The sequence below is a fragment of the Malaya genurostris genome, chromosome 2, assembly GCF_030247185.1.
Source record: "Malaya genurostris strain Urasoe2022 chromosome 2, Malgen_1.1, whole genome shotgun sequence".
In the NCBI taxonomy this organism is placed as follows: Eukaryota; Metazoa; Arthropoda; class Insecta; order Diptera; family Culicidae; genus Malaya; species Malaya genurostris.
In genome coordinates, this window is record NC_080571.1 from 47,148,805 (window position 1) to 47,167,655 (window position 18,851).

Genomic DNA, 18,851 nt, shown 5'->3' on the forward strand with positions numbered 1-18,851 from the left:
TTAATTCAAAGCATGATTTGTGAAAGAGAAATCGAAGTGAATTTAGTTTTAGGAGTTTTTCTTCTCCACTTTCGGTGCTCTCGGAAAAGAAAAAGTGCCGAATTAAATTTTCATGCCCACAAACTCTGCAAATTAGAAGAATTTATCAAACCATTTTCAAGGGATTTGTACCTGTTTTTAACCATCGTTCGTGGAAAAATACTAATAAAATTGATAATTTCCCACTTATCACGCTTTAGTTCCGGAACTGGAAGTCGGATCTGGATAAAATGTTCTACATATTTTTGAGATATTATAAGACCTTTCATTTGAATCTTAGTGTTCCGAAAATCGGTTGAGTAGTTCCAGAGATAATTGAGTGTAAATTTTTTCTCAAATTTTCACATATTACCATATAACTCCGGAACCAGAAGTCAAATTCAAATGAAATTCAATAGCAAACTATGGGACCATAAAACCTTTTATTTGAATCTTAGTTTGTGAAAATCGGTTCAGCCATCTCTGAGAAAAGTGAGTGCATATTTTTTTTCATTTTTTTGGTGCATATCATCCTATATCTCCGGAACCGGAAGTCGGATCGGAATGAAATTCAATTGCAGGCTATGGGACTATGAGACCTTTCATTCGAATCTTTGTTTGTGAAAATCGATTTAGCCATCTCTGAGAAAAGTGAGTGCATATTTTTGTTACATGCACACACACACAAAAAAATGACATTCTTTTACACACTTTGGAGAATTTTTCTTTCGTTTGAGCGAATTCTATATGTTCTGTTTCATAAAAAGGCGAACAAACATAATAGAAATACATTTATGTCGAATCATTCCAGAATTTGGAATAATTTCATTTTCAATGAAACTATAAGTAAATATATACGACCGACGTATAACATGTAAAAAATCAAATGAAACCAAATATTTTCGTTTTATAACGAAAAATATTCGTATTTCTGTGTTTTCAGGTATGCCTTTTGAGAAGTGTCAAAACAAAGTGTGAAGTGTGGCTTTTTGGATTTTAAAAATAGGAATTCATAAGAATATTTATAAAACGCATTTTATGAGATTCATAATAACTGATCGGGTTCGTCAACTCATGAAGTTGTAGTGTATTGTTTTAAATAGCCAAGTTTTTTTTACCCGTATTGTCTACGTGTACTACCATGTTAGTCAATTAAAAAAATTCTCACGATTTATAACCATGCATAGTTAGGCTGTGAACCATTTCGCGGTTAATTTTAGCTGTTGGTTGAAATCTGACACTCGAGTGGTTATTTTGATGTTGTCAAAAATAACCCTGCTCGAGAGCATCGTTTTTTTTTGACAGATCGATGGTTATTTTCTGACACTGAAAAAAAAATTCTTGCAATGAAAATTGTAATAATTATTCTTTAGTTGAAATTATTTCCAGTGGAAAATAAACCCAAATAACTTTCCGTCCGTCAAACTTTGAAATGGGCCGCAGTTTTAGTTTAATTTAACTACTCAACACAAAATAACCACTCAAGTGTCAGATTTTAACTGAAAGTTAAAATTAACCGCGAAATGGTTCACAGCCTTAGAGTCTGTTTTTAAGCCCACAGCACTCAACCACTGAAAATATTCTGTATTTCTATGCTTCGGTTTTGCACGATACGCTTTGTGCGATGATTCGCTCAACTCATGTGTTTGGAATTTTGCGCGGCCTATTTTGGCACTGAATTTCACCTAAATACTCGTTAATACTAAACATTTTAGAAAACTTCAACTTAAAGTTATCTTTGAATGTATCATACAACTGAAAGTTTTATCATACATTGCTGCACATTTTTTCGATAGTATGGAGAGGAAATTATGTAGCTGCGGTAAATACAACAAGAGATTCACAATTAGGTTCTACCCATTATTGTACAAGGTACACAGATACATAGTCGGAAAATTTCGTATAGTTCTTTGGGAATATATTAATAAATCTAAAAAGGACCGATTCATAGAACTCAGGAATTGGACTCTAGTTCAAAAATTAAACAGCCAACCAACAACTGCAACCAATGTACAACAAGGCGCATCTAAAGCAACTAGCAACGAGCTCAAGACTACGAACAACAAGGAAAACGAAACGAAGACGGACACCAACAACAATACAACCGATGAGGCAATGGATGACGAGACGAGCCACGAACAAAGTGCCCCTCAACCCTCGCAGGAGGGAAATGGAAGCTCTTCTCCTCCTAGAAAAAGAGTGACAACGAGATCCATTTCAAAAAATGCATTATTTAAAAAGCTAATTCGGCCACGTAAAGCTTGTACGCAAATAGGCCTGAATAAAAATACCTTTTAAATATACATAAAAAAATTAAACAGGCTCAAAATTCAATTGCAATTTAGTTCTGAATTTGAATTCCGAAACTGATTTAGGCGCTATTCACACTAGGCGACTTTTTTGGAACGGGACCGTAACGTGTCGGGATTTATTTGTAAAATATTTTCATCATACCGTGCACTTTCCGTGTCGCTGCCGTTGCTATTAGTAACATACACAATCGTTGCATTTGATGTGTTTCTGTTTCTCACGAGAATGGCACATTTTTCCAACGAAGAATTAGTCGTACTTGCAATTGCTCTGAATGACGAAGATAATCAGCAGTTTAAAAACAAATAAAAAGAAAGAAGATTTGGGTGCACAAACTTTGGCGAAAAAGAGCATTTGGGGGTGAATTCACCACCTTATATATGTTAAGCAGCATGTGAGATCAAGGAATATTTCTGAATGTCAGAAGCCTGTTGCAACTCGCTGTTGAGTAAAATTCATCCGTATCTTAAGAAGCATGACACTACATTCCGATTAGTAGTGATTCCCCGAGAGAGGCTGGCAGTTTGTTTAAGATATTTTCATTGATTTGTTCGCAAGATTTCTCTGTAAATGTCAAGAAAACTCCAACCAAAAATTGTATAGCGAGCATTGAGATGGCTTATAGTTTGTGTTCGTCTCATGATCTCAGATATTTAGCAACATGAGACACGCAAAAAACCATAGCATTTAGTTACAGACTTGGGGCTATCTATCAGATTGTTCACGAGATATGTCGTGTAATTACCGAAAAATTATCGACGCTGCAATGCCGAAACCAACAGAAAATATGTGAAAGAAGATTGCTTACGATTGTTGTGAATTTCCCTCTGTGTCTTGAAGCCTTGGATGGAAGCCATGTTACAATTCAAGTACCTGCCAATAGTGTCTTTGAGTCAACGCATGCTTTGACCGTGCTTCGGACGTGTGTCGGTACAGAAACGGGGACGACACGGTCTAGTGAGAATACCCAAGTAACAATTCAAATGCCTAATGGTTTTGATTGTAATTTATAGGAGTTTTGTAATTGATTTTTCAATCACTACCTGTTTTATGACGACTATAATAAATGTCTCTTTTGACAAATAATATCATAGTTTTTAAAGCTTCTATAAAACTTTTTACCCAGACTAGCAACTGGACTAAAAATAAAACAATGTGTACTAGAATAAAACCATGCAAACACTCTTAATATTGCTTTCAAACATTTTCTTTAAAACATTATTGTCAGTTAAATTCTTTCATAAATCTAGTTTTGTGTGTGTGCGTGTTCATTGGATGACAGTTTCACTCAGAGCAAATTTGAGGGTTCTAAAGTACATTTATGACACATTTGTTGTGGGCTATTTGATTTATTGCTTCTTGGGTTAAGCGTAATTTGCATTAAAGAAAATTTCATGGCCGCCATTATGATGTCCTATACCGTAGCATTTATTGACATCAAATATACTTCGAAATGCAAAAACGAATAAAAATGATGGGCTTTAATGATTCATTTTCAGAACGTATACACAAGTTTTAATGCCACGAAATAGTTTTATACAAAAATGACGAAGAATCACAAAAAATAATGTTCAAAAATCATGGAGATTTTCGCAAAAACTGCATTTATTTCAAAGCGATTAGTTATAATTCTTATTTTTATCCAAACATTCACGATAAAAATAAAAGCGCATGAAGTTTTTTCGTTCGGAAAAAACCTCAAACTTGTAAATAAAATCTAATATATTTTTACTGGTTGCATTCAAAGCAGACATGACACACACATAGCCATGAAAAATATTATCAAAACGACAATTTAGTCATAGCGGAATTCATTCCTTCCGAATAAATTAAATGTTGATCGTAAAGCTGGTTTCAAAATTTTCTTGAGTTTGGAATTTTAACGTAGGTTTATGCTAATTCTTCACTTTGCTTTATAAACCTTATAAGGAATGGTCCACTTGGCAGGAACATGCTCTTATAGAGGTTTTCAGTAGGCTTTCGTGGAGTTTAAAGTTTTAATGCAAGATTTATTATGTAGCATTGAAGACAGCTACAAGTATTTATTAATATTAAAATTGTTACTTGGGTATTCACATGGAGCTGCATTCAACAAATTTGAAGCGTAACCCGGACGGGATTCGGTCCAGTCCCGTTCCGAATACGTCACGGCCTAGTGTGAATAGCGCTTTAAGCTCCGAAATCTAGTTCCAGAATTCCAATTCATCATGCAGGCTCAGAATTCTGGAAAAAAGTTCTGGAACAGCTAGATTCTAAAACTGAAATAAAGTTCAGTATTCAGGTGGACCAGAATAGAACCAGAACCAGAATAGTTTTAGAATTCGTTAACAGAAATCAATCTAAAATTCAATTTCCGAATCCAGATCCAGTATTCAACAGCTGAATGCGATTTGCGTCCAAACGAGAGTACGACATGAGCGTTTGTGGTTTAATATCGTTTCAAGATGCTCTATAGACTTCACTCGCGTGTCTTCAACTTGGAGATAACTTGAAAAAATAAACAATTCTTATTGATTGAAATGTTAAAAGACAAACAAATTAGAGATACTAGATTTAACATTTCCCGGATAATCAACGGTTACTAATGGTTTCTTTCTATGTTATATGTTAGCCAAATTACTAATGAGGAATACTATGAAGTATTTTTGAAGGAACCATCTCTCCAGTATCCTGTATTTTCCATTAATCCGATAACACGAAAAAGACTGGCATGCTTCTTCCTCACTTCTGAATATCGATAATCGTTCGTATTAATTGATTATGTGAATTTTGGAAAAAAATGAAATTGAAACTTTTATAGTTATCAACCAGTTACTTCGGAAGCAAAAGTCGAATCCAGATAAAATTCGAAAGGGTTTTATGGGATTTTAGAACTTTCCATTTGAAAATAAGCTTGTGAAAATTGGTCGAGCGATATCTGAGAAAATCGAGTGCACTTTTTTGCACACTTTACCCCGTTTGCATATCCGGAATCATAAGTCGGATTCGGATAAAATTTAATTGCAGGCTATGGGGCTATAGGGCCTTTCATTTGAATCTAAGTTTAAGAGTTTAACTTCACGGTTCCGGATCAGAATATTCCACACTCTCAGAAAAAAATGAAATTTACGCTTGACGTAAATTCAAGCATGCCGTAATTTCTTCAGTGATGACACAATATTACATCTATTAACATGTAAAAATAAATTTTGCGTCTGTATCGATGTAAGTTTCAGCTAAATGAACGGTGAAGTTAATGATATGACTTATTTTCACATGCTTTGAATAGTGAATGTAAGTAAATTGAGACGCTTCTTTTATGTGTATCTATAAAGATGTAAATTTATTAAATTAGAGATTTATTAGAGATTGATTTTCACCAACCTAATTTTAAACATCTTTTAACTCCATAAATTGCATTGAAATGCCTCGATCCGAGTTCCAAATTCGGAGTCATAAGATTAGGAGTGCTAAAATTTCTAACCATCCACTAAGTGACGACTTAAAGATCGTAAAAACAATGCGAATCTTCCCCGATCTTGTTAGTTGAAGACTACACGATCCGACTTCAGTTATACCGATTTCCAGCTCCCGGTCTCGGAATCAACGACCAATGAGACAATTAACTTAATTTCCTCAATTACATGAAGTTAGGCTCAAATGAAATATTAGGTTTTGCACGATGACGACAAAAATGAGCTGTCGATAAATCAAATTCATCTTTGACAGCTATCGGTTGTTTGTTTTCGCTGGAATGACAAGTAACATAATGGAACAGAATGGAATGATACAGAATTAACATGTAATAGTCTCATATGTTTCTTTGTCTTCATTTTGTCAAACAAAAACTTAAACGATATCGTAAAAAATATATTTTTGAATTGGGAATTCGAAAATCTGCTGTTCCATTTCATTCGTTGAATGTAATCGAGATCAAAGTAGAACCACAAACGAATTTCCAGACATGACAGTCACGATATTTTTTTGGCGCACATCTACGGTCCTCCGTGAAACTGGCACCAATGGTGATAAATTGGTTGCACTGCTGAATTCCCATCATACATCCATAATGCAAATGTCAAACCGTGAGAACCCTTTCGATTCGGTAGCTTATTGAGGTTTTATGGCACACTTTGGTTGAAATGATGCAATTAATCTCGCGCTCCACAAAGCGGTGAGTGCGGTCATTTCAGAAGGTACCGGGAACGAACCACATTTTTCAAAAATATTTATAAGCACGTACATGTCTTTATTATTTATCTTTGGTAGAACATTAATTTATTGAAAACAGCCTCCAATCAATGACTTCAAACTTGAAAAACCTGTATCGAAGCTAACAAATAAAATTAATTCCAACTGAGCTAACAGTTTGGTCAACCATTATTGATTGAGGAATATTCATTTGAAATCGTCAACTTAGATGAGAACATTTCATCGACAACGTTTAAGTGAGTTGAAATTTTCAGATAGTCCGATTACAAAAATTTGATTGCCAACATTGCAATCTTCTGGCCTATCATCAAATTGTTCTACCGTTGACCACATGTTAATTGCCCGTTGCGTCTGCCAGAAATCTCGCGAGTCGCGATAATACGCACAAACCAACAACACAAACGTTGATGTCAGTATACTTTGTATGCATAGATACGACTGTTGCGCACACACATCCACATGACATCATCTGCCGCTGGCAGCACATGGCATCCAAGCAGGCGCGGCTTAGCTAATGTTGACGATTCGGTTCCTATGATTGTCGTTTTCCTGGCCGTCTCCGCTGCCGCCAGTGAGTCTTGTTGATGTTCGACGAAACCAGAATTTAATAGCTAATCTCGATGTTCGAATAAATAGTCATGGCTTCACTAAACGAACTGGTGACATAATCGTGGTTCGACTTCTCACTGTGCGGGGAATGATGGCAGATGTGTACTTTCGTTCTCGTGGGGATAAATATTTGTAATGCATGACTGAATGGATTCACAATTCTCGCTCGGGAAGGTTACGTGCGTAGCTGACGTAACAATTATTCAGAATTTCGGACTATTTTTAGAAATTTGGTTTTGCATTAGTCTATAATTTTTTTTTGAAATTTCAGCACTTTAGAACAATCCTGGTGGCAGTCGGAAAATGGTAAGGAGAACGTCACAATACAGCTGGACTTGGAAGCGGAGTTCCACTTTACCCACTTGATCATTGTGTTCGCCACTTTCCGGCCGGCGGCCATGTTGATCGAGCGATCGTATGACTTCGGCAAGACGTGGCACGTGTACCGGTATTTCGCACATAACTGCCGTGAGGCGTTCCCCCATGCACCGACGATCGGAAAGAACATCACCGACGTAATCTGCGATCATCGATACTCGGGTGTGGAACCGTCCAAGAATGGTGAAGTCATCTATCGTGTGCTGCCACCAATGAACATTGAAAATCCGTATGCGGAGCATGTGCAGAATATGCTGAAGATGACGAACCTGAGAATCAATTTTACCCGATTGCACACGCTAGGAGACACGCTGCTCGACGATCGTCAGGAGATTCAGGAAAAGTATTACTACGGTATCTCAAATATGATTGTGAGAGGTTCGTGTTCGTGCTATGGTCATGCATCTCGGTGCTTGCCGTTGGAGGGCGTCCGAAATACAATCGATATGGTGCATGGAAGGTGTGAGTGTACGCACAATACGAAGGGTTTGAATTGTGAGGAGTGCGAAGATTTCTTCAACGATCTGCCATGGAAACCAGCGTTGGGCAAACAGACGAATGCATGTAAAAGTAAGTTATTATCATACATATATACAAATATTAATTTACCATGACTTTGATGCAGAATGTCACTGTAACAATCATGCTACAAGCTGTCACTTCGATCAGGCTGTGTACGAACACTCGGGACGGGTTAGCGGAGGTGTGTGCGATAACTGCCAGCACAATACACAAGGTTATCACTGCGAGGAGTGTGCTCCGTTCTTTTACAGGGATCCAAACGAGGACATCCAGAGTCCGTATGTGTGTAAACCGTGTGACTGTGACCCCCGCGGATCGTTAGACGATGGTATCTGTGATGCGATCGGTGACGAGGAAAGTGATGTTGAGGCTGGTGCTTGTCATTGTAAGCGCCACGTTAGTGGTCGCCGGTGCGATCAGTGCAAGGAGGGTTTCTGGAACTTCAACGAAAGCAATCCGGATGGTTGTCAGTCGTGCACTTGTAACATTCTGGGCACGGTGAACAATGCTGGTTGCAATGTGTACACTGGAGAATGTATATGTAAAAGATTGGTAACCGGACGCGATTGCAATCAGTGTATTCCGGAGACTTATGGCTTATCTGAGACCCATGAGGGATGCACTGCATGTAATTGTCATCCGGGAGGTTCGTTGGATAACAATTGCGACGTAATCACCGGTCAGTGCCGTTGTAGGCCTCACATGCAGGGTCGGGATTGTGCTGAACCTAAGCAGCATTATTTCATTCCTACCCTGCACAAAGTGCTGGAAGCAGAAATGCCTGGAACGGTAATTTTTTCTACCCTCTAGACTCATAGGCATTTTACGTCTAAAATTCTATTTCTATTTCAGATTTGTGACCACTACTCATCGGCTGGTGTAAGTATAATTCAATCGAGTAAGATCCAAGGTTTTTCAATCGCTATCCTCTATTCCTCAGAACTGCTCGGTGGTAATTCGTGAGCACCCGCATGATCGTCAACCAAGCTGGACCGGGCCAGGATTCATTCGTGCCTACGAAGGAACGGAACTTAAGTTTACCGTCGATGACATTCCGAAAACGATGAACTATGACGTCTTGGTGCGTTACTCGCCACAGATGAAAGGGGACTGGGAGGATGTGCGAATGACCGTTATTCGACCGGAGGAGTACGACCCGGAAGGACCTTGCGCTAACTCACCGCCAAACTATGACACCGACATCCACGCGACGCTACACGAGTACGACACGACTGCCGTTGCGTTGCACGACGTTTGTCTAGAGACGGGTAAAACGTACAAATTCATCGTGTCGTTCAAGAGACACAATCCGTATGATGATAATCCGGCCGCGCAGATATTAATAGATTCGGTAGGGTTGATTTAGTCCTGATTCATGTGGTACATTTTATGGCAGCAAATAATTTGTGGATTTTTGGTGTTGTAGATCGTATTGGTTCCGAGAATTGAGGTTACCCCAATCTTCCATGGTTCCCAACAAGCCGAGGTTCGATACAAAGAATACAGAGATTTGGGATGCAATCAAACCTACTACGATGTGAACTATGATATCGATGCAAGACCCGAGTGCAAGGATTTACTGAACACGGTTAGTGTGTTCGTGTTCAATGGAGCTACACGTGAGTATTATTTTATACCTTTTAAATATGTCTAAGTGAAAATAACTAGAATACTGTACAACACTTGACTCGGAAATTCTACCTTTGAGACATTCGATTACAATTTATGTTAGGAAAAAGTTCTCAATTGTTCTAGTACTTTTGATATACGGAATTGAATTTAAATTCAAAATTTAAAAAATTGAAAGACACCGTCAAGTTTATGCCCTTCCCAAAAATATGTACTAATAATAGGACTCAATCAATCTTACAAAAACATCAATCTTGTTGAGAATCGCAAAAGCAGTTTTCTCCGCTACTGCTTGATGCTTCAAGAAACAAACATCCGTTTATTTCGAAAAGTGTACTAAAAAAACTCATATTCTACTTTGAATTTCCACTCAACGATAGCAAATAAAACTGCGTAACACTGACAGTTTTTCTTAGAATTTAGGTGGCAATTTACCCTTAAATTAGTCAAAGGGCTAGTTTTATTCTGAAATAATCTCTTATAATATCTCCTATAATTCCGCTGACTCTCTTCTAAATTTGATTGAACCCACTGATTCTTTCTTGACAGAAATCATAATAAATTTATGAGCTGTGGTCCACTAGGAGATTGATAGTACCTATTATCTTCGGACAGGATCAGCCTAGATGCTGTGTGGAATCTGGTGAAAAAAAAACTTAACCAAGAACCCACTGGATTCCTGCTTACAGGTCGTAAAGGGCGACAATTGCAGGAGTTTCTTTATTCCACTTTTCTAGGTTTCACATCTGGTTACTAAATTATCTCTTCATTCAATAAAGAGTTTTGTTCTAAAATATTGTCTCATCATTTTACGACAATATGATCTCTCATCTATTTCCATCTAGCTTCTGAATTTTATCCGTTTTTTTCCTTCTTACTTGTTTTAAAATATTATTAATTGAATGATAATAATCAACTATCGCGAATATCCGTTAATACTACACTTTTAATAACATAGATCAGTTTGTTAAATAAATAGTAGGAAAATGCTACTTCGATAGATTTGAAGTAAATACATAAATAATTTAATGGTCGATCAAGCTCAAGCTCAAGAAATGATCTCTTATAATCCCGCTAACTTTCTTCAGAAATTTTCTTGAACCAACTGACGCTTTCTTGACAGAAATTATGATGAATTTAGAGTGATTTGCTACTTGAAAACTAACATTTACACAACCGGTATCACGATCTCAGCGTTTCCGTATTTCTTGTAAATTGATGGAGTTGCATGGTGGCATACTGTGTATCTCCATTAGTGTCTCTTACAAAGATTCATGCTACTTGGAGAAGCTTCCCATTCGGTTTTATTGGAGCAATTAAATTCCCATTTCGTCTTCGGAACTGTTTCAGATAACCATTGGGACTATATGAAACAAAGTATACACTGTAAAAAAGCTATCGTATTTTTATTTACCCCCGGGAACAAACATTGTAAACTGATGATGCCAATTACTTTTCTTGGTAATAAAGTATGCGTGTACAAAATTTGAGTCGAATCAGAAAATTCAAACATTAAATTTAAGAAACAAAATCGTGATTTTCGGTTGAACCCAGAGCTTAAAATTGTCACCCATTCTCACTTTACTGTCTCATTCGTAAATGACCGACACCAGAACAAATGAAAAGAGACGAAACATTTTAGTTTCTCATCGAAAATATGAGAGAGTAACTGCCAACGTCACTCTTTTCTCTATGGCAAGACGCAACCAAACTAACGTCTGCAGGGAGATTAGCAGAATTTCAATTCTCATTCTTTCATCGATGTATTGAAAATCTGTGACGCTTGGCTATAAAGAGTGACTAAAATATGACAAATCGAAGTAATTACATTCCAGAACCTCTTTGGAAATCAAAACTACTACAAATTCGAGCATCATCTGTCATTTCTCAAAGCTTCGGTTGAATATCGACACTGCATACCATAGGATTTTCACTGAAAACCGCCAATGACTGAAAGGGCAAATGAATGAAAGAACATAATTTTGAAACTACTGTCCCGCTTATTTCATTGACTGAATATGGATTTTGTTCTCATAGTTTGCAAGCGAAGCTGAGAGTGACAGTAATTTCTTGTCATTTTCGTCTGTTTTGAGTCAATGAAAATGGTTTCTATTAGCTCTGGTTGAATCACTCGTTAATAAAACGATTAACAAGTGAACCCAAGTAGCAAATGTAACTTATTGAAATTTCTAGATGTTCTACAATTGTTTTTATAATTTATTTATGTTAGATATGTTCAGAAAGATTGTTGAAGATATTAAAATTGGTTGTGCAACTTATCACTGTTTTGTTTCACAATACTACCTAATAAATCACGGTAGAACAACAATACTAAAGTCTGCAGTTCTGCCGCAACGTGTTCATGTTTCACTAGCAGGTATAGAAGTTATGTAAAACTTTCATTTAAAACGGGAGTAACTATAACAATTGTGCAACTTATCAAAAAAATTTCAAACGACTGTCATAATTGTATCGGACACAATATACGAAATTTCTATAAATGAGGAAAAATTTGTGAAATTATGCTCTTCACAAGGCAAAAAATGGAAAAAGCCGAATTGAGAACCTTGCTGTGAAAATATTTTTCTGCAGAGTCCGCATTGTTTTGGCTGCCTCTTGAATTTTTAGGTCAGTGTGTGCAGTTTTCTTCAGTTTTAGAAAAACAATGATATAAAATTCTAAACTTGCCCAAAAGTTGTGCAAGATTTATCTGTTTGAAATGAATGCAACACTTGCAGACATGAGAGTATTATCATTAAATACAGCATTACAGACCTGACATCACTTTTTAAAGATATTGAACGAAAAGTTAAGTTCATCATAGTTACTCGCATAGTTGTAACAGTTCGGTTGAAAAGTTCGTATCGTTTAATAGAAACACACATTTTTTTGCCAAAATTCGTTTTTATTACTCAACATAATTGCCATCAGATGCGATACAGCGATTATAGCGATCTTCCACCTTTTCGATACCATATTTGTAGTACGATTTGTCCTTTGCCTCAAAATAGGCCTCAGTTTCAGCGATTACCTCTTCATTGCTTCTAAATTTTTTACCAGCGAGCATTCTCTTGAGGTCTGAGAACAGGAAAAAGTCACTGGGGGCCAAATCTGGAGAATACGGTGGATGAGGGAGCAATTCGAAGCCCATTTCGTTCAATTTCAGCATGATTTTCATCGACTTGTGACACGGTGCATTGTCTTGATGAAACAAAACTTTTTTCTTTTTCAAATGAGGCCGTTTTTTTGAAATTTCGTCCTTCAAACGCTCTAATAACGCTATATAATAGTCACTGTTGATGGTTTTTCCCTTTTCAAGGTAGTCGATGAAAATTATACGATGCGAATCCCAAAATACAGACGCCATAACCTTACCGGCTGAATGTTGAGTCTTTCCACGCTTTGGGTTCGGTTCATCGCGTGCAGTCCACTCAGCTGACTGTCGATTGGACTCCGGAGTGAAGTGATGGAGCCATGTTTCGTCAATTGTTATATATCGAAAAAAATCGGTTTTATTTCGATATAACAGCTCCAAACACTGCTCAGAATCATCAATTCGTTGTTGTTTTTGATCGATTGTGAGCTTGACCAACTTGTTTTTGCAACTCCAGCACTTGGGCTTATCAAAATAATATCTACAGTGCGTATAACAAAAGTCGGGCCAGCTAAGATGAATGACTATACTGTATTGTTGTTTCGTAGAGCATTTCTTTCCGAAATATTAACATGTTAATGTTTCCTGTTAATCAGATAATATAAGTCATTACGTGGCGTGAACCATTTTTTTCCAAGTCTCTGTTACAATCGATGCCATATTGGAGAATATTGAAGGAAAATTCATTTCATGATTTTCTAGGTTCAATAAAACATTAGTTTGATCAAAATCATCTGAAATTTTTAAGAATGTTTGAATACACGTATTTTTAACACCATTCCGATGATTCTCATTAAAAATAATAACCAAAAAAGATCAATTCTACAATGTGTAGCATTATCATTTTTTATGTGCAGATTATTTTACAAGATCCATGTTTGTTGTGTTTTTTGTAAACGTCATTCCATTTCTTGTTTACATTACGTAGTAGTTTTCACGAGTTTCACAATTGTGTTTTCGCTGATTTTGTTATTTTATTGTGAATAAATATTCGTAATAACGGAAGAACCTAAGAATATGCTGCACAACACAGAAAAATTGCACTTTTTCCATAACACAACAGTAAACTAACTTAATAAAATTCACAATCAGTAGAAAAATACAGGACAGCAACTTAACATGCTACTTGGACGGTTTATTGATAAAGACTGTCTCAGAAAGTATGGACGCACTTTGATTTCGCTGTAAATAAGTGTTAGATATTCAAATTTTATTCGATATACTGATAATATTAGACTACAACAATCGAATATTATTCTCAACATTTGCTACTTAACCATTGTAGACTAGCTGGCACACCTTCTGGCGAACGTTCCTCATTAAATTCCGTACAGACTTCTTGGCGACAAGTTTTGACACTTTTTTCCAATCTTTTTCGACCTGTTGAATGGTTTCGGCTGCCGAGACATGTTTCCTAAGATGTGCCTTCGTTAATGCCCAAAATTCCTCAATTGGTCGAAGTTGTGGGCAATTTGGGGGATTCATGTCTTTTGGGACGAAAGTGAAATTTTTGGTAGCATACAATTCTACCGTTGATTTCGAGTAGTGGCAAGAAGCAAGATCTGGCCAGAAGACAACAGGATCCTTGTGGCTTCGAATCATGGGTAGAAGTCGTTTTTGTACACATTCCTTGATGTATAGTTCGCTGTTCATTGAAGCAGTGGTGATGAAGGGTTTCGAAATCTTACCGCAGCTACAAATTACTTGCCAGACCATAGCTTTCTTACCAAATTTTACGACTTCAAACGATGTCTCGGACTGGTTTAACACTTGCCCTTCTCGCACCGTATAATATTGTGGTCCCGGCAAGGATTTGTAATCGAGTTTCACGTAGGTTTCGTCGTCCATGATTATGCAGTTCAAATTTCCAGCAAGAATCGTATTGTACAGTTTTCGAACCCTCGGCCTGATCGATGCTTCTTGTTTCGGACTACGTTTTGGTTGCTTCTGCTTCTTATAGGTTCGAAGATTCAAGCGTTCTTTAGCACGAAGAACATTTGACTTCGAAGTGCCCACTTATTTGGCCCCATCCCGAACTTAAACCTCCTTCTTTTGCTCGAACGCCTTCTGTATACGTTTATCCAACTGATGGTTTGCAGGACCTTTTTTGTCGTGAATACGACTTACTTTACTATGGGGTGCCCTTTCAAAATTTAACTTCTGAAAGAGTGATAAGTTTTTGATCGTGAATATCTCTTGTTGTATCTAACGAATCAATTTAATTTTTGCTACATGCCATCGGAAATATGATCACAATTTTATCATAAAATTTTCAGTTGTGTGACATAATCTCAAATAGTTCAAAATTAAACTTTTCTGAAATGGTTGGTAAAAACGAGTATCACAGAGGATAATTCATAAGGCGCGTTTGCCTTTCTCGTATTTTGGAAGCTCTAAGCTCAGTGATCTGTGAAAGGATTTATATAATCTAACTACCAATAGAATCTAAATTTTTCAACTTAAACGTGTATAGCAAAAGCATTGAAATATTTCAATAGTACACTATTGAAAAACCTGTCTCATTTGACCCAACACCAGCCAATCAGAACGCGTTCTGAGGAAGAGAACAAAACATCTGCTGCTGTTCAACAAATCGTCCGAGAAAATAAATTTCCGAACAGTGTTTAATATCGTAGTGAGTTCCACAATTTGGTCCTTCTGAAAGGCAGGAATGAATCCCGTACAGCATCCTGATAGTTTCTTTCAATGAAATGCAAATCCAAAATGAAATAATCGACACTAAAATTCTGTATGCGGCTATTTTTATTGCCGTTAGAACCACCCATTAGTGAAAAATCTACAAACGAAATCACGTAAAAAGAAACCTCTTAACAAAAATTGGATCAGTTTGGTTTCTATCGCCACTGCGAGCAGATGTATTTTGTGTCGTTTGCAAAACTAGTTTCGCTTCCGACAAGATCGATTATGTCACAGCTACCAGTTGTTTGCATTGGTAAAAAAACAACGAAAAGGGGACAACGGTGGAGAGCATCACACAAAATCAGCCGTTCTAATGGCTCTAAAGGTTTTCTAAAGAGCTATTAGGTTTTCTTGCTCGCAAATCGAAGGTAAATATCCTCAGTTTAGTGCAAATCTTGAAATTATTGATTTGTTTTGTGCACTTTTCGCTGTGTGAAATTCACAGCAATCGAGATCAAGTGAAGCCTTCTTCGTTTTTGCGAAAAATGTGAAAAAGGGGAATGCTTGCACAATTCATACAATTGATCAACTAATTAATATTCGGAAGTGTTAAGGAACATATCAGTTGTTTTCGTATTCACGAAATCCAGTTATGTCTCTGACATTACCCACCCGCCTTTTTCGACCCGTTTTCGGTTCATCCTCAATGGTGTTATCCTCACCGAACTTCCTGATTGCATTTCGCACGGCTTTTTTACGTACTTCTTCCATTTTTGCTATTGTTTTCAGTGACAGTCCGCGTTCTGTGTACCATTTGTACACAATTTTTCGACGTTGTTCTGCTAAAAGTCCGCGCATTTCGAAACAAACGAATGAAAACGAATAAACAACTGTACAGGTGGTTAGAAAAGAGTGTAAACAACAGGACGCAGCCATAAAAATTGATTCTGAACCATTGCGAAATGGCAGCGGTTTTTGGTTGCGTCCATACTTTCTGGCACAGTCTTTAATTAATACCAGGTAATGATATTCAGTGTTGTTAATGGCAGAACGGAGTGATATCCGCTTTTGACGTTCCATCGGAAGTGATGAAAACTACCACACTGAGTAAAATGAAAGCAACTTAGAGTTTCCAAAGACTAAGGCTTATGAACCAAGCAGAAACCAATCCTATATAAAGGAATGTGAATGATTTACCTAATTATTATCTATGCATGATATAGTTATTCGCTTTATGAATGTCATCAACAATCTCTAAAGTGAAAATATTAGAATTGTGCTATATGATTTCATTATTGACAAAAATGCAAACGATGAAGGAAGTTCGGATCTGAACTATCTGATTACCTCAAGACATGAATCAATCTCGCAAATTTGTTTATTCGATCATTGAAACCAACTGTTTAAATTTACTTTGGAGAGGATGTGATTAGTTTTCAGAAGGGCGTTTGCAAAATCAACCCATGGATCGAAACAATTGTTGGTTTGTAAGATATTTAAACTGTCCGGTTTAACACCGTGTGCGGTCTAGCCCCGGTTTCCCTTATGTCATGCCAATAAATTGCTTTTAAGTACATTTTGGCTACTGAAACAATTTCGTCCGATACGAGACAAATACAAATTAAGGCGAACAGAGTCTATGCTCTTGGTTCCGCGTGTTCGTGGTTTTTCGAATATTCACACAAAAACTAGAAGCATTGCGTTGTGGATTAGGAACCGTAAAATGTGGCGCAGGCACAATTTAATTTAACAATACTTTAAAGAAAATATTGATTATTCAATTTCCTTGTAGTTTTATCTCACCAGTCATGCGTTACATGTCAAGCCCATTATAATCTATCTTTTTTTTTTCATCAGTAGTTAACGGAAAACAGACTGAAAAAGGCTAAACAATGAAAAAGCAGAAATGAAATTTTGCGAAAAAATACTTAAATACTCGAATCTGACACATTCTCCAAATCAGAGAAAAAATACGAGATTTCAGTTACTATAGAAACGGCTTCCTTTCACACTAGTGCAATCATTTTTGCCCGTCAATACAACAACGACCTTCGCTTAGTTTTACTGCACGCAATTTAATTGCATCATATCTTATCACAACGAGAACATCTGATTCGGCACGCATGAGGTACTAGTAGCAGAAACGCGTCGTTATCTAATAAACATTTCCCGGTGCTAGACAGTCTACGTTTGGTCTTCCAACCGAGTAGATTCGTCCAGTAGTACAATGGTTTTCAGATGTAGTTGGTTATTTTTGTTAGTAATCATCACCTTAGTTTCATCCCTCTATGGTCAGGATATCGACCTCGGAGATCTGGATCTTGATCAGTTTACCAAACCACCGGGTTCATTTGTTTTCAAGTACAACCTTTTGTAACTTTTAACTAATCGTTTGATTTGTTTTTTTTTTGCAGCATGCGAATGCAATCCAACAGGTTCCACGACCAAAAAATGCGAAGAGTTTGGAGGATATTGTGCCTGCAAGTCCAATGTGGTTGGCCGACAGTGTGACAAATGTGCCCCCGGAACGTACGGGTTCGGTCCGGAAGGCTGCAAGGCCTGCGATTGTAACAGCATCGGATCGAAGGACAACGATTGCGATTTGGTAACCGGTCAGTGCAGTTGTCATCCGAATACCTACGGGCGGGAGTGTGACCAGTGTCAGCCGGGTTTCTGGAATTTCCCGAACTGTCAGATGTGTGAGTGCAATGGACACACTCCGGTATGTAACTCCAAAACGGGTGAGTGCTCGCAGTGTCAGGACTTTACGCGCGGTTGGAGATGTGACCGGTGCATTGAGGGATACTACGGGAATCCACTGTTGGGATCAGAAATCGGATGCCGACCGTGTCGTTGTCCGGATACAATCGCTTCAGGACATTCGTACGCCAACGAATGTCTGTTGGATCCAAAGACGAACGACGTGATTTGTCTGTGCGATCAGGGCTACGCCGGTGCCAAGTGCGACGTGTGCGCGGACAATTACTTTGGTAATCCGGATCGACCGGGAGGAGTTTGTCAGCAGTGCGACTGTAGCAACAATGTCGACCTGAATCAGCCGGGCAACTGTGATGCCAAAACAGGCAAGTGCATGCAGTGTCTGTACGAAACGGAGGGTGATCACTGTGAGTTCTGTCGGGACGGTTACTACGGAAATGCGCTGCAGCAAGATTGTAGGCCGTGTGATTGCAACGTGTTGGGAACGAATCAAACGGTACAACACTGCGATCGGTCTACCGGACAGTGTCCTTGCTTGGCCAATGTGCGGGGACAGTACTGTGAGGAGTGCATTGAAAACCACTGGAAGATTGCCAGCGGAGAGGGATGTGAGCCGTGCGGTTGCGATCCGATTGGTTCCGTTAATGAGCAGTGCAATCCGGTGAGTTGGATGTTATGGGGA

At 37.8% G+C, this 18,851-nt stretch overlaps 1 protein-coding gene across 5 annotated transcripts in view; it reads left to right on the plus strand.

Annotated features, from left to right (window-relative positions):
• LOC131427770 (laminin subunit beta-1) overlaps positions 1-18,851 on the plus strand; it is a 52,065-nt gene that overhangs the window by 29,911 nt on the left and 3,303 nt on the right. For all 5 annotated transcript variants that reach the window (XM_058591239.1, XM_058591238.1, XM_058591242.1 and 2 more), the window contains exons 6-11: positions 7,400-8,076; positions 8,132-8,817; positions 8,881-8,907; positions 8,969-9,379; positions 9,455-9,647; positions 17,866-18,830. In XM_058591239.1, the coding sequence (XP_058447222.1) occupies positions 7,400-8,076; positions 8,132-8,817; positions 8,881-8,907; positions 8,969-9,379; positions 9,455-9,647; positions 17,866-18,830 (2,959 nt within the window). The remainder of the gene's footprint in view (positions 1-7,399; positions 8,077-8,131; positions 8,818-8,880; positions 8,908-8,968; positions 9,380-9,454; positions 9,648-17,865; positions 18,831-18,851) is intronic.